Consider the following 23282-nt stretch of genomic DNA (forward strand, 5'->3'; position numbering starts at 1 on the left):
TTGCTTATTTGTACCCTATGACTATCATTAAGTGTTGCACCTTATGATTCTTGATGAATCTTGTCTTTTTATGCATACTGAGAGCCTATGCACCAAAGACAAATTCCTTGTGTGTCCAATCACACTTGGACAATAAAGAATTCTATTTCTATTTCTAATTCTATTCTATTTTTAGTAGCTTGAGGTCCCATTGGTTGATTGGGCTATATATGCTTGTCTGTTCAGCTGCAATCCTTTTCTTTCTACAACATCTTATAGAGATGCTTCACTCAACCAGAGTGAGGAAAACAAGATGTAATGCATTAACAAGTCAAAGAGATTTCTGGTTCACATTTATTTTAAATGGTAAAAGATGTAGGACAGCTTTTCATCTGACTGTTGCTTCTAGCAATCACCAGAACAAGGTTGAACAGCTTGGAATTCTGCACTTATTGCTGAACTATAGGTCCCAGCATCCACACAATGCTAACGAGATTAAGAATTGGGAGTAAAATGATGTTTAAGAAATACATTTATTTCTTGGAGTGCTGCTTAGCTATTGCTACACTAAATACTTATTTTAGACTAATTTGCAACTAGATTGTCAACCTGAGGAGCCAACCTACTTGAATAGGTTTTCCTAGGACAATATTTGTTTATTTTGTATTCATTTTATATGGCTACCCATCTCATAATAGCAAGGTTGGACAGCTGATATCAGCATGTATGTATGTATGTATGTATGTATGTGGGTTTCAAATTATTTTGGAACCTACTCTGTGGATGTGGCCTCCTTTGTGGGAGTGGCTTGCTGGCCATGTGACCTGGTGGGAGTGGCTTGCCAGCCATGTGTTGTTGTTCTTTCTTTCTTTCTTTCTTTCTTTCTTTCTTTCTTTCTTTTTCTTTCTCTCTCTCTCTTTCCTTTCTTTTGTCTCTCTGTTCCTTTTTTCTTTTTTTCTTTCATCTCTCTTTCACTCTTTTTCTTTCTTTTTTCTTTTTTTCTTTATTTATTTCTTCCTTTCTTTCTCTCTCTCTCTCTCTCTCTGTGTCAGTCTGTCTGTCTGTCTGTCTGTCTGTCTCTCTGGGTCTGTGTGTGTGGCAGTTGGTGGGTTTCAAAAATTTTTGGAACCTCTTCTGTAGGTGTGGCCTGCTTTCCGGGTCCACTGGTGGAACCTCTTCTAACCGGTTCGGTAGATTTGACGAACCGGTTCTACCGAATAGGTGCGAACTGGTAGGAACCCACCTCTGGTATGTATGTATGTATGTATGTATGTATGTATGTATGTATGTATGTATGTATGTATGTATTGACATATGGCATCTACAGAGGCTATGCAGTCACTGATATACAGATTTAATTTAAATAAAGCGTCAGCAAGTGTGTGTGCTTGTGTGTGTGCGTGGATTCACTTAAGGACTGCATGTTTCACTTAACAACTGTAATGATTAGCTGTGGTGTGGCAAAAAGGTCCTAAAATGGGGAGGAAACTCACTTAACAACTGTTCTGCTTAGCAGTGGAAATTATGGGCTCAATTGTGGTTGCAGGTTGAGGATTACTTATACTTCAGAGGGGACATTTGACAAAAAATGCCCATTCCGTTTGTCCACCACATGACACTTTTTTAAATCAACAGGACCTGCATGATGATCTTTTGACTTTTATCTGTCTTGAGTCTCCTTCTGCAAGAAGCTGTTATTCCCTGCCCAGTTCATCTTTATCCCTTCATTACAGACAGAAAGATCCTTTTTAATGCTTGCACTTCAAATTTCTATAATAATTCCAGTTACTGCCAAGAATCCAGCCTTCACTTAACCCTTGCTCATTTTGTCTGCTGCAAAGAGAAAAATAAACCTTCCCACCTACAGTGTAACATAATTATTCTGGCAATTATAAGTCTTATTTACAATAAGTCATTTTATTGATTTAAATATAATTCTATATTAAGGGAGCAAAATGCTATAATCAGGCATAAGAAATGGACAGACACCATAAGACGACAGAGAACAGCAATCACACAAAAGCAGGGTATTTCCTATAGGAGGGGTGTCAAACTCACATCGTCACGGTGGCGTCACATGACGTATCGGGAGTTTCCCCCCCCTTCGCTAAACTGGGTGAGGGCGGGCCAGCATGCGACCATCCAGCCCGCAGACAGCGAATTTGACACCTCTGTCCTATAGGATTGAAAACCTGAGAGGGGCCTGTTGGCTGGGGAATTCTGGGAGTCGCATGTTTGTGCGTCTCCCACATGTGTGCATGTCTCTTGCATGAGCCCTGCCCAGAGGTGGTATTCAGCAGGTTCTGACCAATTCTGGAGAACCGGTAGCAGAAATTTTGAGTAGTTTGGAGAACCGGCAAATACCACCTCTGGCTGGCCCCGCCCCATCTATTCTTTGCCTCCCGAGTCCCAGCTGATCAGGAGGGAATGGGGATTTTGCAGTATCCTTCTCCTGCCATGCCCACAAAACCATGCCCAAAGAACAGGTAGTAAAAATGTTTGAATCCAACCACTGGCCCCACCCACTGCGCATGCGTGGCAGAGTCCCGAAAACCAGCTGGCCGGTGGGAGGTACATGTGCATGCGCAGTGGAACTGAGGTGGAGAGAGGGCTTGCGTGCCCGCAGAAAGGGCTCTGCAAGCCACCTGTGGCATGTGTGCGACAGATTCGCCATTACGAGCTTAGCACATAAAGAGAGAAAATTAAGATTGCTGTGATCTGATTAAGTGCAGAATTGAGGATTTCTAATTGAGAACTGCTGTTACCTTTAAAACAGGCTGGCGGTCGTATTAAGTTAACTGTAATCTGAAAGAAGGAAGAATCACCTAACCGTGGCCCACTGAGTCGCACAATAAGGAATAAGCAGCTATTGTAGCCCGTACTTTCCAAAAAGGTCATAAATTGCTTGAGCGATCTACGCTCAAAAAGTTGTTCTTCAAAAGCCTTTTAGGCTGAATGCAATATCTAATTTGCCAAAAGCTGCTCACTGATTCTCCTATGCTTTACAGCTCAGCTGCTGCTTAAGATTAAGCCCCCTTTGCTCTTGATGGCATCAACACAATTAAACAAATGTTGAGCAGGCCTTAAGGAAACATCACTGTTTGCCGAGTCCCAGAATCCCGATTTAGATCTGCTCTTCTCCCCTGATTTGAGGAAGGATGATAAGTTATACTTTGCATTTGCGTTTTCTTCAAGAGGCAACTGGAATTTCTGGTTTTGCTTTGAAGATGTCTCGCTTCTCATCCAAGAAGCTTGCTTAGAGAAGTGAAACTTCTTCAAAGCAAAACCGGAAAGTCCAGTTGCCTCTGGGGGGGGGGGAAGCACCTTTGGGACATCCATGACCTGGATGACTGAGAATCTCTGTAGACATTTTGCACTTGGTAGATCTCACAATTGCAAACATCTTAGTTCTAGGTTACTTATCTCCTTGATTAGTTTCCACCCATTGTTTTTGGCCTACCTTCAGATGGTTTGGAGAATAGCTTGGCTCTCTCTTCTTTGGGGCAGCCCTTGAGATATTGGAACACTGCTATCATGTCTCCCCTAGTCCTTCTTTTCACTAAACTAGACATATCCAGTTTCAGCAACTGTTCTTTATATGTTTAAGCCTCCAGTTCCCTAATCATCTTTGTTGCTCTTCTCTGCACTCTTTCTAGAGTCATAACATCTTTTTTACATCGTGGTGACCAAAACTGGATGCAGTATTCCAAGTGTGGCCTTACCAAGGCATTATAAAGTGGTATTAACACTTCACGTGATCTTGATTCTATCCCTCTGTTTATGCAGCCTAGAACTGTGTTGGCTTTTTTGGCAGTTGCTGCACACGGCTGGCTCATATTTAAATAGTTGTCCACTAGGACTCCAAGATGTTTCTCACAGTTACTACAATTGAGCAAGGTACCACCTATACTGTACCTGTGCATTTCGTTTTTCTTGCCTAAATGTAGAACCTTACTCTTTTCACCATTGAATTTCATTTTGTTAGATAGTGCCCAATGTTCAAGTTTGTCAATATCCTTTCTGTATCTTAAGCCTGTCTTCTGGAGTATTGGCAATCATGCCAGCTTGGTGTCATCTGCAAATTTGATGAGTTCCCCAACTGTCCCCTCATCCAAGTCATCGATGAAGATGTTGAAGAGTACTGGGCCTAAAACAGAGCCTTGGGGTACTCCACTGCATACTTCCCTCCATGAAGATGCAGTTCCATTGAACTGCATCTTACACATTGAGTGTGGTTGGTCAGCCAGTTACGAATGCCTCTCGTGGGTTATGCTGTCCATACCACATTTCCTCTACTTTATCTAGTAGAAGGTTATGGTCTACTTTATCAAATGTGTTGATAAACATTCAATGTGTTGATAAAAGTTCAACATGTCTGTTGAATTTTGTAAAGAACGGGAGGGAGGGATGGAATGGCAGATGGAATCAAGTTGGAGGCCTGAACGCTAACAATCTGAGATGAGAAGATGACACCACGTGGTTAGTCAGAAGTAGACAAGAATTAGAAGAGCTCATCAGGAAAGCAAAGGTGGCGAGCCGAGGTGGCGCAGTGGTTAGAGTGCAGCACTGCAGGCTACTTCAGCTGACTGCAGTTCTGCAGTTCGGCGGTTCAAATCTCACCGGCTCAGGGTTGACTCAGCCTTCCATCCTTCCGAGGTGGGTGAAATGAGGACCCGGATTGTTGTTGGGGGCAATATGCTGACTCTGTAAACCGCTTAGAGAGGGCTGAAAGCCCTATGAAGCGGTATATAAGTCTAACTGCTATTGCTATTGCTATAAAAAGGGAGAGGGAAAAGAAAAACCCGGATTAACGATAAATATTAAGGTAATGACAATCAGCATGCTTGGTGAACTTGCCGTTGTCTCTGAAGAAGCAAAGGTGGCGGACAGTTTTATGTTCTTGCACTGAAGAAGAGGTAAAGAGGAACAATGCATAGGAGGAGTAAACAGATTAATCCTAGAGAAGAAGGCAATATGTCACACTTCAGCCTGGCACAACTGCAAATTTAGGCTCTCTAGATTCTCAACCCCTTGTTCTGGAATTTGATTTACTAAATGGCAGACATTTAGCCATGGGTCAACCAGTGTAAATACTTTACTGTAGTCAAGAATGAAGCCAACTACAACAAGCCCTCTGCCTGCTGAAGCATACAGCCATCAAAACCTATTTAGATGCCATCACTCCAATATTTACATTCTAGCGTCTCTCCTTCCACTTTTCTTTGTTTAATGCATATTTGATAGCTTTCCGTCAAGGTCATAAAGGTAACCGGGATTTTATTATCTGAACAGTTCATTTCTAATCTAGGAACAGCTGGCTCCCAGTTTCATTCCCAACCATGAAAAATTTAGGCAAAAAAGCCCCAAAAAACCACGGATAAGGATATTTTTAGGACAAGAAAGATCAGAACTGGTATAAAGGTCTTTCCTGGGGTAAAGTGTTCCTGTGAAATTTGGCTATTGTAAAAAAGAAGAAGAGAAAGAAGGTAGATTTGTTCACATTCTGAATCGGAGGATGGTTACAAGGAGGTGTCATGAATTAGCAAGAGAGCCAGATAATCAATGCCTGGCTAAATAAAAGAGGATCTTGAGATGATCATATGCAGTAATATAAGCAGATGATGGGATTTATTATTTTTGGCAAGATTGAGGACACATGTTCTGACCTAGGCTTCCTGAGAGCATGAAGCAAACTCCTTGTCACTGTGAATTCTGCTCATTCACATCCAGCAAAGTCTTTCCAGGTAGGATTTATAGTCACAGACCTTATCTGGCTTGGAGAGCTGCCAGGCTGATATCTGCAAAACTTGGCAAGGAGTCTCGGAGAGTCACAAATCAATTGAGCGAACTAATTGTCTCCTGCAAACTCCACTCCCCTTTCACTCCTCTTTTATTTCCTCTGGGAGGGGCCATTCACCGTCCACTTGTGGCCTTACTCGCAAGTCGACCCCTGTTCTTTAGCTGTTCCCTTTGTCTGGTAACCCTGCACATGCGCACACTAGAAACAGGCTCCAACTGTTCGTCTGCCTCATTGATGTCGGACTCTGAAGGCAGCTGATAACTGGCATACGGCCCTGGTCCTCTCTCTTCCTCCAACACAGAGCCTTCATCAGAGCCTTCCCCAGTCTCCAGGACTGGCCCATGTTCCTACCCAACCTCTTCACTGTCCAAAACTGCTGCCAGCTCTACTGGCTACTGGCGGGCCACAACAACACAAGAAAGGGAAGACAAGAAGAAAATGGAATCCAAAGGACAATTAGAATGTCCTTGAAAGGAAATACCAAGTATTATTTGGGACAGGGTCAAAACAACAATGACATGTCTATTTGTTCACCAGGAGTTGAGTCAATAGCACTAAGGTCATTAACTTGGAAGTTTATGGCTTTTCTCTCCCACCAATACAAGATAAAGAATCATTTATTGCTGTAGATTCACCCTATCTGTCGATTCTCCAAGAAAGTAAAGAAGGCTCCAGCTCTCACATCCATCTACCCACGAGATAGCCCATAACTTTGCCATTGAGATATCTTGCAGGGTGAAGCAAGGTTTCTAATGGCCAATTTGACAAACCTTAGGAATAAGGAGGTGATTCTTCCCTCTTAGAAATTCAAGGAAGAAGAATGCTCTGTGTAACCGATGGGCATGTGGAGAACACTTAATATTATAAGCTCAGCGTAGCAATGGAGAGTGACCCATGCTTTTCCACCACCCAAAACTTCAATCCACGATTTGAATAGAATATCAACCATCATCTCATAGAATCATAGAATTATCCTACAGGGGAAATGGGTGGCATAAAAATCGAATGCATAATAATAGAATCATAAAGCTGGAGGGGACCTTGGAGGTCTTCTGGTCCAACCCCCATGTCCAAGGCAGGAGTCCTTATATCATCCCAAATTGTTGTCTAATCTTTTCTTGAAGACCTCCAGAATCCACAATTCCAGGATGCAAGAAGTTCCATCAATTAACTGTCCAAGAAATTCCTCATTTTCAGGTTGCATCTCCTCCCATTGAGCTTCTGCCTATTGCTTCTTGCCCTGTCTTCAGGTGTTATGGATCATGAACTAATGCCTTCTTCCCTGTGGCATCCCTTCAAGCGTTGGAAGACTGCTATCGTCTCTCCCCTAAACCTTCTCTTTCTTAGGCCGAACATACCTAGGTCCCTTAACTATGATTCATACAATTTAGCCTCTTATCATCTTTGTTGCTCTTCTTTGCACTCTTTCTAAGGTCTCAGCATCTAGTGCACTGCTAGAGTTCCAACTAACCAGGCGCTTTACCTATAACAAAGAGTTTCGTCTCTGCTTACCATCATTCCAAAGTCCCTAAGGTAGGGCATTTAATTTGCTATCAGTTATGGACTACAACTGGCAATTCCTGGTCACATTTTCAAAAACTAGAAATTCTGACATTACAGTCCCAGAACACCTGGAAGATCCATCATGGAAGGCTACAGGCTGAAGGCATGTGATGGAACCATCTTGCTAAAGCTAAAAAAACTCAGTTCCAATGGGTGGGAGTTCATTATGGAATTCTGCCCGTGCCATTATTAGAGAAGTAAGGAGTTGTCTGTCTATCTGTCCGTCTGTCTGTCTGTCTGTCTGCCTGCCTGCCTATCTATCTATCTATCTATCTATCTATCTATCTATCTATCTATCTATCTATCTATCTATCTATCTATCTATCTATCATCTATCCATCCATCCATCCATCCATCCATCCATCCATCCATCCATCCATCCATCCATCCATCCATCCCAGTGGTTCCCAAACTTGGCAACTTTAAGACTTGTGGACTTCAACTCCCAGAATTCTCCAGCCAGCTCTATGCAGGCATGTGGAAGGGAGCAATAGCAATATATAGCAATAGCAATAGCAGTAGACTTATATACCGCTTCATAGGCCTTTCAGGCCTCTCTAAGCGGTTTACAGAGAGTCAGCATATTGCCCCCAACAATCTGGGTCCTCATTTTACCCACCTCGGAAGGATGGAAGGCTGAGTCAACCCTGAGCCGGTGAGATTTGAACCGCTGACCTGCTGATCTAGCAGTAGCCTGCAGTGCTGCATTTAACCACTGCGCCACCTTGGCTCAGTGGGAGAATGTTTCACTGAGGAGAAAACTAGGGGTGGGCTGCTGGGGGTTTGCAGGGATTCGAGAGAACCCAGGGGTGGATTCCTGCCAGTTCTAACCTCTTCCATAGAAGAGGTTCCACAAATCTACAGTGCCATTTAGAATCAGTTCCAGCTGCCTCCCCCCGCCCATCAGCAAATCATCAAGATGAAGAGCGAGAGCAGGAATTCTGGGAGTTGAAGTCCAGAAGTCTTAAAGTTGCCAAGTTTGGGAACCACTGATCTATCTGAAAAAAAATCTGAGATATAACCATTATAGCTCTTGACCAATCTCTTACAACAATTTCTTTAATTATTCTCGCACAAACAAATGCTTCTTTTGGTTCCTCCGGTGTTCTCTGCTCCCAGGTTTTAAAAGGGTAGCAACTGTTTCTCTCTACCCTCTCCAAGTTCGTATGATTCAACCATCCCGCAAAAGCTAAGACAATGGAGGTCTGGCCAATGGGTGGGAGATCATTTTGATATTGTACCCATGCTGGTGTGGCTCTCCATTGTTAGGGAAGTAACGCAGAACAAAAATAGGAAGTAAATACATAATCTGGAAAATAACAATTATAGTGTTGGGTCCCATAACTTGACTCATCTCTCACAGTTAATTTCTTAAATTATATTTCCTATAGACAAATGCACAGATTTGTTCCTCCTATGACATGGGACCCATGAGCTCAGCTCCGAATGCTTGCATTTTTTTTGCAAAGGGTAATAATTGTTACTTTTATCCTCTCCAAATTCAACTTCTTAGAATGAGCCAAGAGCTTACACAGAAACAAGGAAGAAAGGCAAGACAATTTCCTTCTTCTCCCTCTCCTCCTCCCCTTCCTTCTCCTCCTCCTCTTCTTCCTCCTCCTTCTGCTGTCCTTCTATTTCCTCCTCCTCCTCTTCCTCCTCCTCCTACTTCTGACATTCTTTTTCCTCCTTCTCTTCCTCCTCCTCTCCTTCCTCCTCCTCCTTTCTCTTCTTCCTCCTGCTGTCATTCTCTTTCCTCCTCCTCTTCTTCCTCCTCCTCTTTCTCTTCTTCCTCCCGCTGTCATTCTCTTTCCTCCTCCTCTTCTTCCTCCTCCTCTTTCTCTTCTTCCTCCTGCTGTCACTCTCTTTCCTCCACCTCCTCCTCCTCCACCACCACCACCACCTCCTCCTCCTCCAACAGCACCGCTACCACCTTATCAGCTAAGCGCAATTCACACTCAACGCTGTTAAATCTCCCAAATGAAAACATTGTCCCATTTTTTCCATGGCCACTCAGCCTTGGTGACACGGGTGGCCACATAAACCCGATAAACAAACAAAGCAAGTTATTTCCAGAGGCAGTTGTGTTACTCCAAAGGGAGTTTTCCTCTCCTCCACCTCAAGAGCAGGGTTCAGAAGGCACCCAAGGGGTGTGTGTGTGTGTTTTGCGGGTCCAGCTTTTCAGATGGATTCCACCTTTGCCTCTTTACAAAGCACTTACCTGCAGTTGCAGTGGGCCTAAACCCGGGGTGGCGGCGGCGGCGGCAGCTGCCATTGTGGTTGGAATCAGCTGAACGGGGTAAGGGTCACCTAAGTAAGAAAATAACAGAGGCGTCAGCACCTTTTATCTACTCTCCACCTGCAAATTAAACTCCTGCATTCACTCCTTCCAAAAGCCTCTCTTTTTTTTTGTCTGCCTCGCAGAGTTCTAATGAAAAGCTCCATTGTGAGGCCTTTTACTAACACTCTTCACAATTTCTGGCTGAGGGAGGAACACGAATAAAAGGGACAAGCAATTAAGGCGGAAACATCATCCTTTTTTCATGATGTATTTAGGGAAATGGGGAGGGGGAGGAGGGAAGCGTGCCTGGATCACTGAGCTTCCCCCGAAAAAGGGAAGGTGGGGGAAAGCATGAAGGAAATAGAAGAAGAAAGAGAGAGACAGAGAGAAAGACAGAGAGAGAGAAGAGAGAGAGAGAGAAGAAGAAGAGTGAGAGAGAGACAGAGAGAGAGAAGAGAGACAGAGAGAGAAGAAGAGAGAGAGACAGAGAGAGAGAAGAGAGAGACAGAGAGAGAGAGAAGAGAGAGAGAGACAGAGAGAGAAGAGAGGGAGAGACAGAGAGAGAAGAAGAGAGAGAGACAGAGAGAGAGAAGAGAGAGAAGAGAGAGAAGAGTGAGAGAGAGACAGAGAGAGAAGAGAGAGACAGAGAGAGAGAAGAGAGAGAGAGAAGAGAGAGAGAAGAGAGAGAGGAGAGAGAGACAGAGAGAGAGAGAAGAGAGAGAGAGAAGAGAGAGACAGAGAGAGAGAGAAGAGTGAGAGAAGAGTGAGAGAGAGACAGAGAGAGAAGAGCGAGACAGAGAGAGAGAGAAGAAAGAGACAGAGAGAGAGAGAGACAGAGAGAGAGAGAAGATGATCAGAATTCAGAGCCCTGGCAACTGGCATGATCTTATGATGGTTGCTACATCCCGGGATCATGTGACTACCCTTTGCCTCCTTCTAGCAAGCAAAGTCAATGGGGAAGTCAGATGTCAGGATTCCAAATAGCATCCAAAATTAAATCAGAGTCCAAGGCAATGGATTCCTCAGAGTTCCAATTTATTAAGAAAGCCATGTTGGCCCATCCGGGAAAACCCGGATCTGAAAGCTTCCTGGTTTTCTCCACTCAGTTGAAAGTTCAAGATCTTGCCCCCACACCCACAAGCCCATCACAGGGTCCAATCTTTCACTGCTATACTGGCAGCTTCCACTCATTCAGTTCTGGCCCAGGTGCAGAGGTGCAAAGACAAAGGATGACCTTGGCTTTCTAGAAAGAATGTTGTTATAGCTACATCCCATCTAACTTTGTACAATCCCCCCCCTACCATTTTCCCACCAAGAGAAAATGCATAGTAGAATAATAGAAAGGGTGGCAGGCCAAAGATCCCAAAAGAAAAGATGACTACAGGCCTGACATCAGATTCACTTAACAAGCGTGTCAGTAACTTAACAACTGCAGGGATTGGCCTGGAAAGGAGAGGTGAGATAAACAGTAACTTTTGGTTAACTACAATAATAACAATGAAATGTTAATGGACAATATTTAATGATACATACAGGTGTGTTATTGTGGGGGGGAATGCTTAGATATCTTACTTAACCGAATTAATTTTAGAATATATTATAAAGGTGTAATGTTATTAGAGATCTATTGAAATTGCAAATGAATGCTAGTAGGTGGTTGTGTCTTTTAATATAAATGATTCTAGATAAAAAACATGTTTAAACAATAGTAACTAAATCAGAATTTTGGTACAGGGATAGTAAAATACATAACTTTTCTTTCTTGACTTAAAATCTACAACCTGATTTGAATGACGCATATGTAAGGATTGTGGAAGAAACGCAGGGAATATATTTGTAACAATCGATACGCTTTCAACAAGATGTAACGAAAGATGATTTTTTGTTGTTGTCTTTTTGTTTAACTAAAACAAAAAAAATTCTCAAAAAAAAATCACTGCGGGAATTGACTTCACAACTGTGGCAAGAAAGGTCATAAAATAGGGACCAACTCACTTAACAACAGTCTTGCTTAGCAATAGAAATTTTGGGCTCAGTTATGGTCATAAGTTGAGGGGGTGTAGAGTGTTTGGTAGTGTTTTCCCCCTCCAGTGGTATTTCCTTCAAATGCATAATAATAAAACCATCTGTCCTTATGATTACTTTTAAGATCAGTATCTATGTTCCATCTCATTAGCTTTGATACTATTGTCAACTAGATTTTTTTTTCTTTTTTAAAAAAGGCAAACAAACTATTTCAAGAGTTTTGACTTTCCCCCCTCAGGGCTTGGCTGTTTTCAGAAGTTGGACATCAGCTGACGGCACTTAAATTGGAAATTAGCCTTTGGGAAGCCTTGCTCCTGGACCAAACAAAAAGAATTTTAATACTGCCCACATGATCCTCCATTAGAAATAAAACATGTGATGACCTTAATAAGAACAAACAAAACAGAGGAAACATCAGCAATTCTTCCCTGGGGAAAGTTTGCGATATTTAAATCCTAAACATTCAAGTTATCATCCCGTTCAGGAAAGTGATTTAAGAGTTTGAACGCATATTATTTTAACGCTGGAAGTCTCCAGGATCATCCTGATTACTTTGGGTGGCCATTTGTTGAATACATGAATAAAATAAATGCATATTTGTGTGTGTGTTTGTAAGTGTGTGTGTGTAGGTTTTTCAGTTCAGTATTTTTATTTTACAACATATAAAAATACCATTTTCAATTAAACAGTGTGTTGTCTGGGTACAAACAGCTTTAGGAAATAATAATCCAAATGTAAGTCTTTGTGTTCGTAAGCATGCACATCAGTGGAATGGGCCCAGAATCAGCCACGTGAATGCGTGCGGTGTGCGCATGCGTTGTAGCTGCAAGCGACACTTCCACAAGCCTCCGCCATGCTCCAGCTGCTCGTCGGAGCGTCACACAGGCGCTGTATGTGGCATGCGCGGAAGCCCTGAAGCAGGGGTGGGTTTCAACCGGTTCGCGGCGGTCCCCGCGAACCGGTTGGTCGGCGAACCCGGAAGTAAGTAACTTCCGGGAACGGTGAAAGGCCCACCCGCCCGTCCACGGTCCTTACCCGGTTTTGACGAGTTCTGTGCTTCCACGCATGCGCAGGATGCATACAGCGCCTGCACGATCCTCCAGGAACAGCTGGAGCATCGCACAGATGCTAGTACGCATGCGTGCACTGCGCGCGTGCACGAGGACGCCGCCGGCTCCATTCCAACCGAACTGGTTGGAACGGGGCGAGAAACCCACCCCTGCCCTGAAGGCTTTAAAGGACAGGTTGGGCGGGCGGGTGGGCCCTCCGTAGCACCATACCGGAATGGTACCCAGTGCTCCAGGCAGGCTCCAGTACGCCCGTATCGTGACGTACCGCCTGCAACCCACCACTGATGCAGAGAAGCAAACTTATTTTTTCAAGAGGCAATTGGACTTTGTTTTGTCTTTGAAGACGTTTTGCTTCTCATCCCAGAAGCTTCTTCAGAAAAACCAGAAAGTCCAGTTGCCTCTTGGGAAGAAAATAAAAGCACCTTTGGGACAACCATGACCAGGATGACTGACAATCTCCACAAACACATAAGCAAACCTTACGTCAGTGATGGCTAATCTTTTTGCTGTTGCGCGACCGCACCCATAATGCAATGTGTGCACAATCCCTCCCTGTGCTCCCCGCCCCCACACATGTGCTCATGGCCGGCCTATGCTCCCCCATGCCCATGCATGTGCGCAACCTACTGCACTCCCCCCACGCATGCGCGATGCCCCTCTGTGGCCCGTTTTGGGCCTAGTAAGTCTCCCTGCAGCCTCCTGGGAGCAAAAATGGGCTGCGAGGGGGGTGGAGAATGCAGCACCCTGCCCCTGACCCCCCCATGCATGCACAAATCTCTCCTGCATGTGCCCCCCCCCATGCATGCACGGCAGACACCCAAAAATGGTTGGAGGGAGGTGCACAGCCATGTAAGTTAGACCTGAGCTGGGCAACCATTTGCGTGCCTGCAGAGAGGGCTCTGTGTGTGCCACCTGTGGCACGCGTACCATAGGTTTGCCATCACAGCATTACCTGTTAACTATGTTTTTGTGTTGTTGTTGTTGTTGTTATTAATTATTATTATTATTATGTGGTTAATCTCTGGTGAGATTCACAGCCTTTGGGGCTGGTTGGTAGCTCAACAGCTTGAATCCTAACCAAGGATCTAGAAACTGTTAAGGTAACGTCGGAGGGTATAAGCTGTTCCAAGTAGGGTGGTTTTTTGTAGAGTCAGAATGTTCAAGTCTGATAAATTTAAAATTTCCAAATAGCGAGGTAGCCCTTTAGGTATTGCTCCAAGGGCTCCAATTACAATTGGGACAACACTCGATTTCTTTTTCCACAGTCGCTCAACATCAATTTGCAAGTCCCGGTATTTTGTGATTTTTTCTTGCTGCTTATCTTCAATTCGTGCATCTCCAGGTATTGCAATGTCAATGAACCAAACTTTTTTCTTTTCAACTATTGTTATGTCAGGTGTGTTGTAGGCCAAGTGCCTGTCAGTCTGGATTCTGAAGTCCCACAAGATCTTTCTTATTCTCTAAAACCTTCTTAACCTGATAGTCCCAGTGGTTTTTGCTGTACTCAAAACCAAACTACTATTACTACCACTACCACTACCACTACCACTACCACTACTTTCTTCTTCTTCTTCTTCTTCTTCTTCTTCTTCTTCTTCTTCTTCTTCTTCTTCTTCTTCTTCTTCTTCTTCTTCTTCTTCCTCTTCCTCTTCCTCTTCCTCCTTCTCCTTCCTTCTCCTTCTTCCTTCTCCTTCTTCCCACACAAAGCAATTTATTGAATTACATACATACACATAAGCCCTACATGACATGGTTCCAGGTATCTGAGGATCCGTTTCTCCCCAGTGGGACTAGCCTGCCCCATTCATGCCAGCGGAAGAGGCCTGATATGAATCTCATCTGCTATGAAATTCCAGCTGGTGGGTTCAAGGCGAAGAGCCTTTTCTGCTGTGACTCCATCCCTGTGGCAACACTCTGCCACTGGAACTAAGAACTGGCCCCCTCCCATTTGGCCTTCCAGAAGGGTATTAAAATTTGACTTTTTTTCAGTTGGCTTGGGATCCCAAGGTGGTCACCACTGGAGATGATTGATGGGGTAATAGGTCATCATCCCTGTCCTGTCCATCACTTAGTTCTGATTTCAGTATGATTTCAACGTCTCAATTTGTGTAATTTTAATGTTTTAATTATTTTTCTATTTGCTTTATAACCTGCAAGCCACACAGAGTCACTTTATAGGAGGCATTTAATGATCAATAAAATTTTGATCTATAACTAAACAAACAATTAGATCTGAGTGATGTTAAGAAAACTAGCAAGTAGCCCAGCATTCATTAAACCGATTAACTTCAGGGTGCAGTGACTTGTGCCAATTTTAAGGCGTCATTACATATATTTTATTGTCTGAACTTTGGTAAATTTCTTTTTAAGTTTTTAGTAATTTTTTTTTAAAAAGTAATTTCTACGTGCACTAATTTGCCACGTCAGAAAAATAAAATGCGCTGATTGCAGAAGGATTTTACATCTGCCTTCCTAACACAGATGGAATCAAAGGTATAACAGCCTTCCTGTCCATTAACATCAGACTGCTGTGATCTGACTCAGCTTTTAACCGAACAAGAAATATTTAATTTTCTCCCTGAAATCAGCAGGACTTTAAAGAATTTATTTAAGAGTAGACTAAAATAGAAACTCATTTAATGCTAAATTATTTGTGGCAGTGTTTCCCCCCCCCTTTTATACAAAAGGGAGAGTATCGAGAGAGAGGAGGGAAGGAGGGAGAGAGAGAGAGGGAGGGAGAGAGAGAGAGAGAGAGAGGGAGAGAGGGAGAGAGAGAGAAGGAGAATTCTAGCTAATTCCAATCTTGGATTATTAATACCTTGTCAGTATATCTATAACTAGATTAAACTCTTGCATTGTATGCTCTCTCTCTCTGTCTCTCTCTTTCTGTTTCTTCCTCTCTCTCTCTCTCTCTCTCTCTCTCTCACACACACAGATCTGTCTGTCTGTCTGTCTGTCTGTCTATCTATCTATCTATCTATCTATCTATCTATCTATCTATCTATCTATCTATCTATCTATCCATCTATCCATCTATGTATCTATCCATCCATCCATATATCTATCCATCCATCCATCCATCCATCCATCCATCCATCCATCCATCCATCCATCCATCCATCCATTCATCCATCCATCTATCTATCTATCTATCTACCTATCCATCCATCCATCCACCCACACACCCACCCATCCATCTATCTATCTATCTACCTACCTACCCATCCATCCATCCACCCACACACCCACCCAATCCACCCACCCACCCATCCACCCACCCACCCACCCACCTACCTACCTACCTACCTACCTACCTACCTACCTACCTACCTACCTTTGGTAACACCGTGTATAGTATTACTAGTAATTTGGTAGAGTTTAGGGCCAAAGTCCAAAGGTGGCTTAAAAATAACTTTTTTCCTACATTAATTCTGCAATAAGTGATTATTACAACAGTATAGCATGTTCCAGTCTTGCTCTTCTCTTATTGTTTTGTAACTCTTTCTCAATATTTTGATGGACCAATATTAGCAAAAAAACAAAAAATAAAATCAGAAAAGCTGGTGATAATTTCTGGCCTAGGATTTATAAAGATTAACTCTTATCTAGCCCCAATTTAGTGCAGTTATTGACTAGATTCGTGTTTATAGGCATGAATAACGAAGCAGCTTAACTAGAACTCAACATGTGGATCTGATTCTTTGCACTTGACTATGGTTAATATAATTCCTAACCATCCATTTCATTTATCCTCTAAAGTTAAAAACCATTAAACCATTTGCAACTTTTGAAGGAGCAGTAGACTTCACATCAGGCTTAGGGACCTGATATGTTTGGTCTTGGCACCTCGCAGCGTATGTTACTGATATTCCAGAAAATTCCTGGGACCTCAACCTATCTAAAAGTAATACCGGATACTTTATATACAAATTGACTTATGGAATTCTGTTCCTCTTCTTGATCTGCATTTAGAATTCCAAGTGGTCTCCAAAACCATGTGGGCTATTGCTGATGAGGTTAAGATGATCAACAGTAGTAACTGTGAGAGGGATCTTGGAGTCCTAGTGGACAACCGTTTAAATATGAGCCAGCTGTGTGCAGCAGCTGCCAAAAAAGCCAACACAGTTCTAGGCTGCATAAACAGAGGGATAGAATCAAGATCAGGTGAAGTGTTAATGCCACTTTGTAATGCCTTGGTAAGGCCACACTTGGAATACTGCATCCAGTTTTGGTCGCCACAATGTAAAAAAGATGTTGGGACTGAAGAAAGAGTGCAGAGAAGAGCAACAAAGATGATTAGGGGACTGGAGACTAAAACATATGAAGAACGTTGCAGGAACTGGATATGTCTAGTTTAATGAAAAGAAGGACTGGGGGAGACATGATAGCAGTCTTCCAATATCTCAGGGGTTGCCACAAAGAAGAGGGAGTCAAGCTATTCTCCAAGGCACCTGAGGGCAGGACAAGAAGCAATGGGTGGAATCTAATCAAGGAGAGAAGCAACTTAAAACTGAGGAGAAATTCCTTGACAGTTAGAACAATTAATCAGTGGAACAACTTTCCTCCAGAAGTTGTGAATGCTCCAATACTGGCAGTTTTTAAGAAGATGTTAGATAGCCATTTGACTGAAGTGGTGTAGGGTTTCCTGCCTAAGTATGGGGTTGGACTAAAAGACCTCCAAGGTCCCTTCCAACTCTGTTATTCTATTTTCTATCAACACAGAAGGCAAAACCGCTTTCTACAACAGTGAGGGCCTTATTCGTGAAACAGTATCTATCCTTTCTGGATTTCAGCCCTGGTTTCCAAATAAACTCCAACATCTAGATCTGATTTCTACGGAGCTCTTTCCATGCAATGGAACGTCTGATGTTTTTGTTCCTTTGAGTGTCACTTAACATTAGGGAGAAATTGATCAAATGTAGCTTTCCTAATGAAATAAAGCAAGACCTTCTGGAACGTCTCACCAACAAGCCACTATTAAAAGGAGTCCCAGGGGCAACAACAAAATTTTGGTTAATTTTCTTTTTCATTTCCATGGTGATCAAAAAAAAATAATAATAATCATGTCAGCCTCGTGGGTGTGACGTGCCACACAGCTGCCATGGTGTTAATACGTTGGAATTGAAAAGCAAACACATTTATACATAGTGTCACACCATGTTAAACAAGGAATTAATTGAATCTGCCAGTTCTGCTTAATGGGATGCATTCTTGGCCTTTTCCAGACCTACTAAAATAGCCAAGTGAGATTCAGGGAGGATTTTAAGATGTACGGTTCAAGTGGTGTGAATTATCAGATCTCCCATCTGATGAAGAAAAATACGAGGAGACTAGTTTTTCTAGACTCTGATCGGGATTCTTTCTGGGTGCGCTAAAACCTTTTAATTAAGAAATGGGCAGCACAGATGTTTAATAGTAAAAAACAAAAAATTCTCAGGCAATATCCATGTGGTGTGGGACAGAATTACCGTATTTTTCAGAATGTAAGATGCACCATTTTCCCTCAAAAAAGGGTGAAAGTCTGGGTGCGTCTTATACACTGAATACAGCATTTTTGGCCTCCCGAAATCTTGGCCCCTTTGCAAAAATGGCCATCCATAGCTTTTAGGAGGCTTCCAGTGTGCTCCTGGGGGCTAAGGAGGGCAAAAATGAGCAAAAAACACCCTGTTTTTTTGCTTGTTTTTATCCACCCCGCCCCCAGCCATCAGGAACACTCTATAAGCTTCCTAAAGGCTATGTATGCCCTTTCTTTTGACAAAAAATGGGCCTGTTTTCACAAAAAGCGGGCCATTTTGGGGGGGTCTGCCGAGTGAAAAACCTTTTTTTTTTTTTTAATTTGCCCCTTCAAAATCTTGGTGCGTCTTATACTCAGAAAAACACGGTATTCAACCAGGGCTACAAATGCACCCATGGAATCCCTTTAGTAAGATACAGTTTATATGTTATATCTATAGGAACATTTAAAGGCACAGATAGATTGGAAGAAAGAAACTAAAAAGAGACTTGACAGGTTTGAACGCTGGTGTCGGAGAAAGCTTCAAACAGATAGCCCTAGACCCGTGATGGCGCACCAAAGGCACGCGTGCCACAGGTGGCACGCAGAGCTCTCTCTGTGGGCGCACGGGCCATCGCCCCAGCTCAGCTTTACTGTGCTTGCACATGCGCCTCATGTTAATCAGCTGATTTTCAGGTCTCTGTCGCGCATGCATAGGGGATGGGGCGCATTCAGGAGATGTGCATGCATGTATGGGGGAGCACACACATGCACAGGGTGGGGGGACCGTGGGGGGAGCACTAACGATAACCCCATTTTTGGTTCCAGGAGGCTTCAGGAAGGCCTCCTAGGCCCAAAAGAAGGTGTGGGGGTCGCACACACAAACATGGGGGGGGAGCATGCAGTTGACGGTGGTCACATGCACATTGCATTTAGGGTGTGGGCCAGTGGTGGGTTGCAGGCGGTACGTACCGGTACCGGAGCCTGCCCAGAGTACCGGATACCATTCCGATACGGTGCTCCGGAGGGCCCGCTGCGCCCTCGAATTCCTTACCAGTCTTTTAAGTCTTACAGTGCCTGTGCGATGCTCTGTTGAGCAGATGGAGCATCGCAGAAGCGCTAAGATGCATGCACGCACTGTGCGCATGTGCACATGCATGAACCCACCACTGGTGTGGGCACACACACGCGCTTTCGGCATGCAAAGACAAAAAAATGTAGCCATCAGTGACCCTAAACCTAACCCTAACCTTACACTTACAACCATAACTGAGTCCAATATTTGAGTGGCTTGGGAGTTCACGGCTCCCATGGCAACGATGGGTCTGAATGTCTAGAGGTCAACCCACAATTGAAGTCACAGATTAGATTTTTGATTTGGCACTGAAAAAATGTGAAATTATGACATTTACGACCGTTGCAGCAGCCCCAGTGATCAAAATGCCACGGCTTGGTAACCAGCAATGGGGAAGCCAAAGTCACTTAAGTATTATTAACAACTGCAGCGATTCACTTAACAAGGTGGCGCAGTGGTTAGGGTGCAGTACTGCAGGCCACTTCAGCTGACTGTTATCTGCAGTTCAGCGGTTCTAATCTCACCGGCTCAAGGTTGACTCAGCCTTCCATCCTTCCGAGGTGGGTGAAATGAGGACCCAGACTATGGGGGCGATATGCTGACTCTGTAAACCGCTTAGAGAGGGCTGAAAGCCCTATGAAGCGGTATATAAGTCTAACTGCTATTGCTAACTGTGGCAAGAAAGGTCACAAAATGGGATGCAATTCACTTAACAACTGTCTCCCTTAGCGACATAAATTGTGGGCTCAGTTGCGGTTGTAAGTCTCGCACTACCTGTATTCTCAGAGGGCCTATCACACTTTGCCATGGCCAACTCCGCTTTGGGGCAATTTGCCGTGGGACAAGAATTAGACGAATATCAAAGGAATGGTGGAATCAGATCATTCAGGAAAGCTTGCAAAAGGAGGGACAGAATGGAATATGAATGACAATAATTATGACATTTTTTATTTATTTTGAATAATTAAATTGATTAGTTAAATTGTCCTGCAGCGAGTTGGCCAGGACGAGTTGGCCGCAGCAAGTGATCTCACTCCATAGCCCCCTCTGCCCCAACTTCATGTAGGAAGTTAGCACCGGTTCCACCACAAAACCGCGTTCGACTAAAGCGCGCTCGACGAAACCGTGTAGCTGACGTCATCACAGCACGACAACAGCGTGGAGAAAAAAGCACGCTGTAAACGCTAAAGCTAAAATTAACCCCTAAACCTAAACCTAACCCCCCTAAACCTAATCCTAAACCTAACCCTTAACCTAACCCTAAACCTAACCCTAACCCTAAACCTAACCCTTAACCTAACGCTAAACCTAACCCTAACCCTTAACCTAACCCTAACCCTTAACCTAATCCTAACCCTTAACCTAACCCTAACCCTAAACCTAACCCTAAACCTAACCCTAAACCTAACCCTAAACCTAACCCTAAACCTAACCCTAACCCTAAACCTAACCCTAAACCTAACCCTAAAGTTAACCCTAAACCTAACCCTTACCTTAAGTTGAATCGGCTTGCTTTCAAAGCGCTATTTAAAGCGCCCTTTTTTCTCCGCGGTCGCTGTTGTCGCCCTGCTGATGACGTCAGCGACGCGGTTTAATCGGGCGCGCTTTAGTGGAGCGCGGTTTTGTCGTGCCATTGTCGTGCCACGGTTAGCACCCACCCACCCTTCTAGAAGAATGAAATATTCTAGGAAATATTAAAAAAGGCAGGATATTATTTTTCCCTGGATGAGAAAAGGAGAAGCATGTTTTAAAGACAAAGCAGCTCCCTGCAGCTCCCCTCCCCACTTTAGCTCCAGGCTGATGGGATTAAGACATGGCCATCAGGACGTGATAGGATTAACCCATCTCACCACATGGCACCTGGGAAAATTATATCATCCAGCAAGGCTCAACCAAGCCTGGGACTCAGGACAGCCTACAGAGTTGCTCCTGCATGGCCCCATGGGAGTCTGACAACCAATCAGAATACAAGCTCAAATTCAAAAGCCCAGAGAGGGTATCAAACTCAGGTACTATCAGCATCTCTGCCCTTTTTTTTAATTCCCACAACATCTTCAAGCCATGTGGACATGTCCACCATTAAAACCTTCTTTCCAAGCAACTTCCATGAATCCAGTGTCTTTCTCCCCACTTGGAACCGAACATTTCTTCCAGCATTCACAAAAAGAGTATGGCATCCAATTATGTCTAGGGCAGGACTCCTAAAAAGTGAGTACTTTTTAAAAAATATAACAATAGGACTTTATGGAGGCGGCAGGAGGGGGGGAGGTGCGCATGCACAGAAGTGTTGCACACACACACGAGCACGAGTGAACCAGAAGCACCAGGGTTTGAAACCCACCTCTGCTATCTCTCTATCATCTATCTATCTATCTATCTATCTATCTATCTATCTATCTATCTATCTATCTATCTATCTATCTATTTATCTAGAGAGATAGTAACATTATGGTATGGGCCTTGTCATTTGCTTAGGGTTGCTTTGGGGGGGGGGGGTTCAAAACGAATTCATTTGCTTTCAGTGAAGTATCCAGGGCTAACAAAAGACAATTGACGAATTCATGAATTTGTCAATGATATACTGATGCGGACATAATAAAGCCAAAGAGAAGGACCGAAGGCTGTAGTTTTCAGAACAAGAGCGTTTCAGAGAGATAGAAAACTGATGTCAGAAGAGTTAGATAACCGGAAATGAAGGAAGGCAGTTTTATGAAATTCCTAACCAAGATAAATCTGCTTGCTGAAACAAAGGCAGCTCCAATCTCTTCCTCCCCTCCTTCTGGGTTATTTGTTTTATTTTAAACAAGCCGTGTCTTCAAGACAGGAATAGACAAGGATCTATAAAAAGCTTAGATAAAAGGGCCCAAATACTCACATCTGCTGTTACACACACACACACACACACACACACACACACAAACCCGGACGGACAGTCGTCTGAAAGCAAAACCTTCCAGAATTAATCTTCAACTTTCCAGCCTTTAAACCCGTTGTAAATTCGTGTTTTGTTTTCGCCCATAAATTGAGAGGCATATGTTAGCCTCGATCTATACACTGAACTCCCATTGAGATTAATGGTGCTTGCACATTATCGGGAGGTCATTTGCAAAAAGAGCAAATTAAATCTCTTCATTAAGTACAGAACAGGTGGTTTGAGAAGGACATCTGACTAAATTGTTGCCTTCTTCTCTTTTTCTTTCATCAGTTGGAGGGCAATGCAAGAAAGGGCTGGATGTTCTCACCCAGATTTCCTTAAAAAGCAAGAAGCGGAGTCTTGGTCCCGGCAAAAAGACGACTGATTCCTTTCATTCCCAGTCAGCAAGGCTTAGGAAACGGTCTTTCAGAGGAATGTTTATCAACACGAACCTTATCTCATTTGGAGAGCTGCCAAATAACTAGTTTCCAAATGCAGGGCAAGGCAAAACTTGGCACAGAGTTTCTTATAGTCACAAACAGAACTTTCCACTCTTGAAACAACTGAAGGAGCGAATTGTTTCCTGCAAAAGCCCACTCCCCATTCACTCCTCTTTTGTTTCCTATGGGAGGGGTCAATCACCTCCAAGGTGTGGCTTTACTCCTATTTAAACCCAGCTTTCTTAATTGTTCTTTGCATTGACTAAGTCCTGGTAAGAAACAGATCTGGATTGAAAAAGGAAATAATGAATTAATAGAATAGAATAGGATAGGATAGAATAGAATAGGAGCTGGAAGGGAGCTTGGAGGTCTTCTAGTCCAGCCCTCTGCTCAAGCAGGAGACCTATACCATTTCAGACAAGTGACTATCCAATCTCTTCTTAAAATTCTCATGATGAAGCACCCACAAGTTCTGAAGGCAAATTGTTTTATTGGTTAATTGTCCTCATTGTGAGGAGGTTTCTCCTCAATTCCAGTGGTGGAGTTTTTGGTCCAATTTCTGGTGCTTTGGAAAATAAGTTGACCTCCTCTTCTTTGTGGCAGCCTCTCAAATATTGGAATACTGCTATCATGTCCCCCTTAGT

General features: G+C 43.5%; 1 protein-coding gene across 6 annotated transcripts in view; it reads right to left on the reverse strand.

Moving 5' to 3' along the window:
- SOX5 (SRY-box transcription factor 5) overlaps positions 1-23282 on the reverse strand; it is an 803583-nt gene that overhangs the window by 136331 nt on the left and 643970 nt on the right. For all 6 annotated transcript variants that reach the window (XM_087722779.1, XM_087722777.1, XM_087722781.1 and 3 more), the window contains one exon: positions 9561-9649. In XM_087722779.1, coding sequence (XP_087578905.1) covers positions 9561-9649 — 89 coding nt within the window. The remainder of the gene's footprint in view (positions 1-9560; positions 9650-23282) is intronic.

The sequence above is a fragment of the Thamnophis sirtalis genome, unplaced genomic scaffold (genome assembly GCF_051295495.1).
Source record: "Thamnophis sirtalis isolate CommonGarterSnake01/CBP01778 unplaced genomic scaffold, rThaSir2_p1.2 scaffold_9, whole genome shotgun sequence".
Taxonomy (NCBI): Eukaryota; Metazoa; Chordata; class Lepidosauria; order Squamata; family Natricidae; genus Thamnophis; species Thamnophis sirtalis.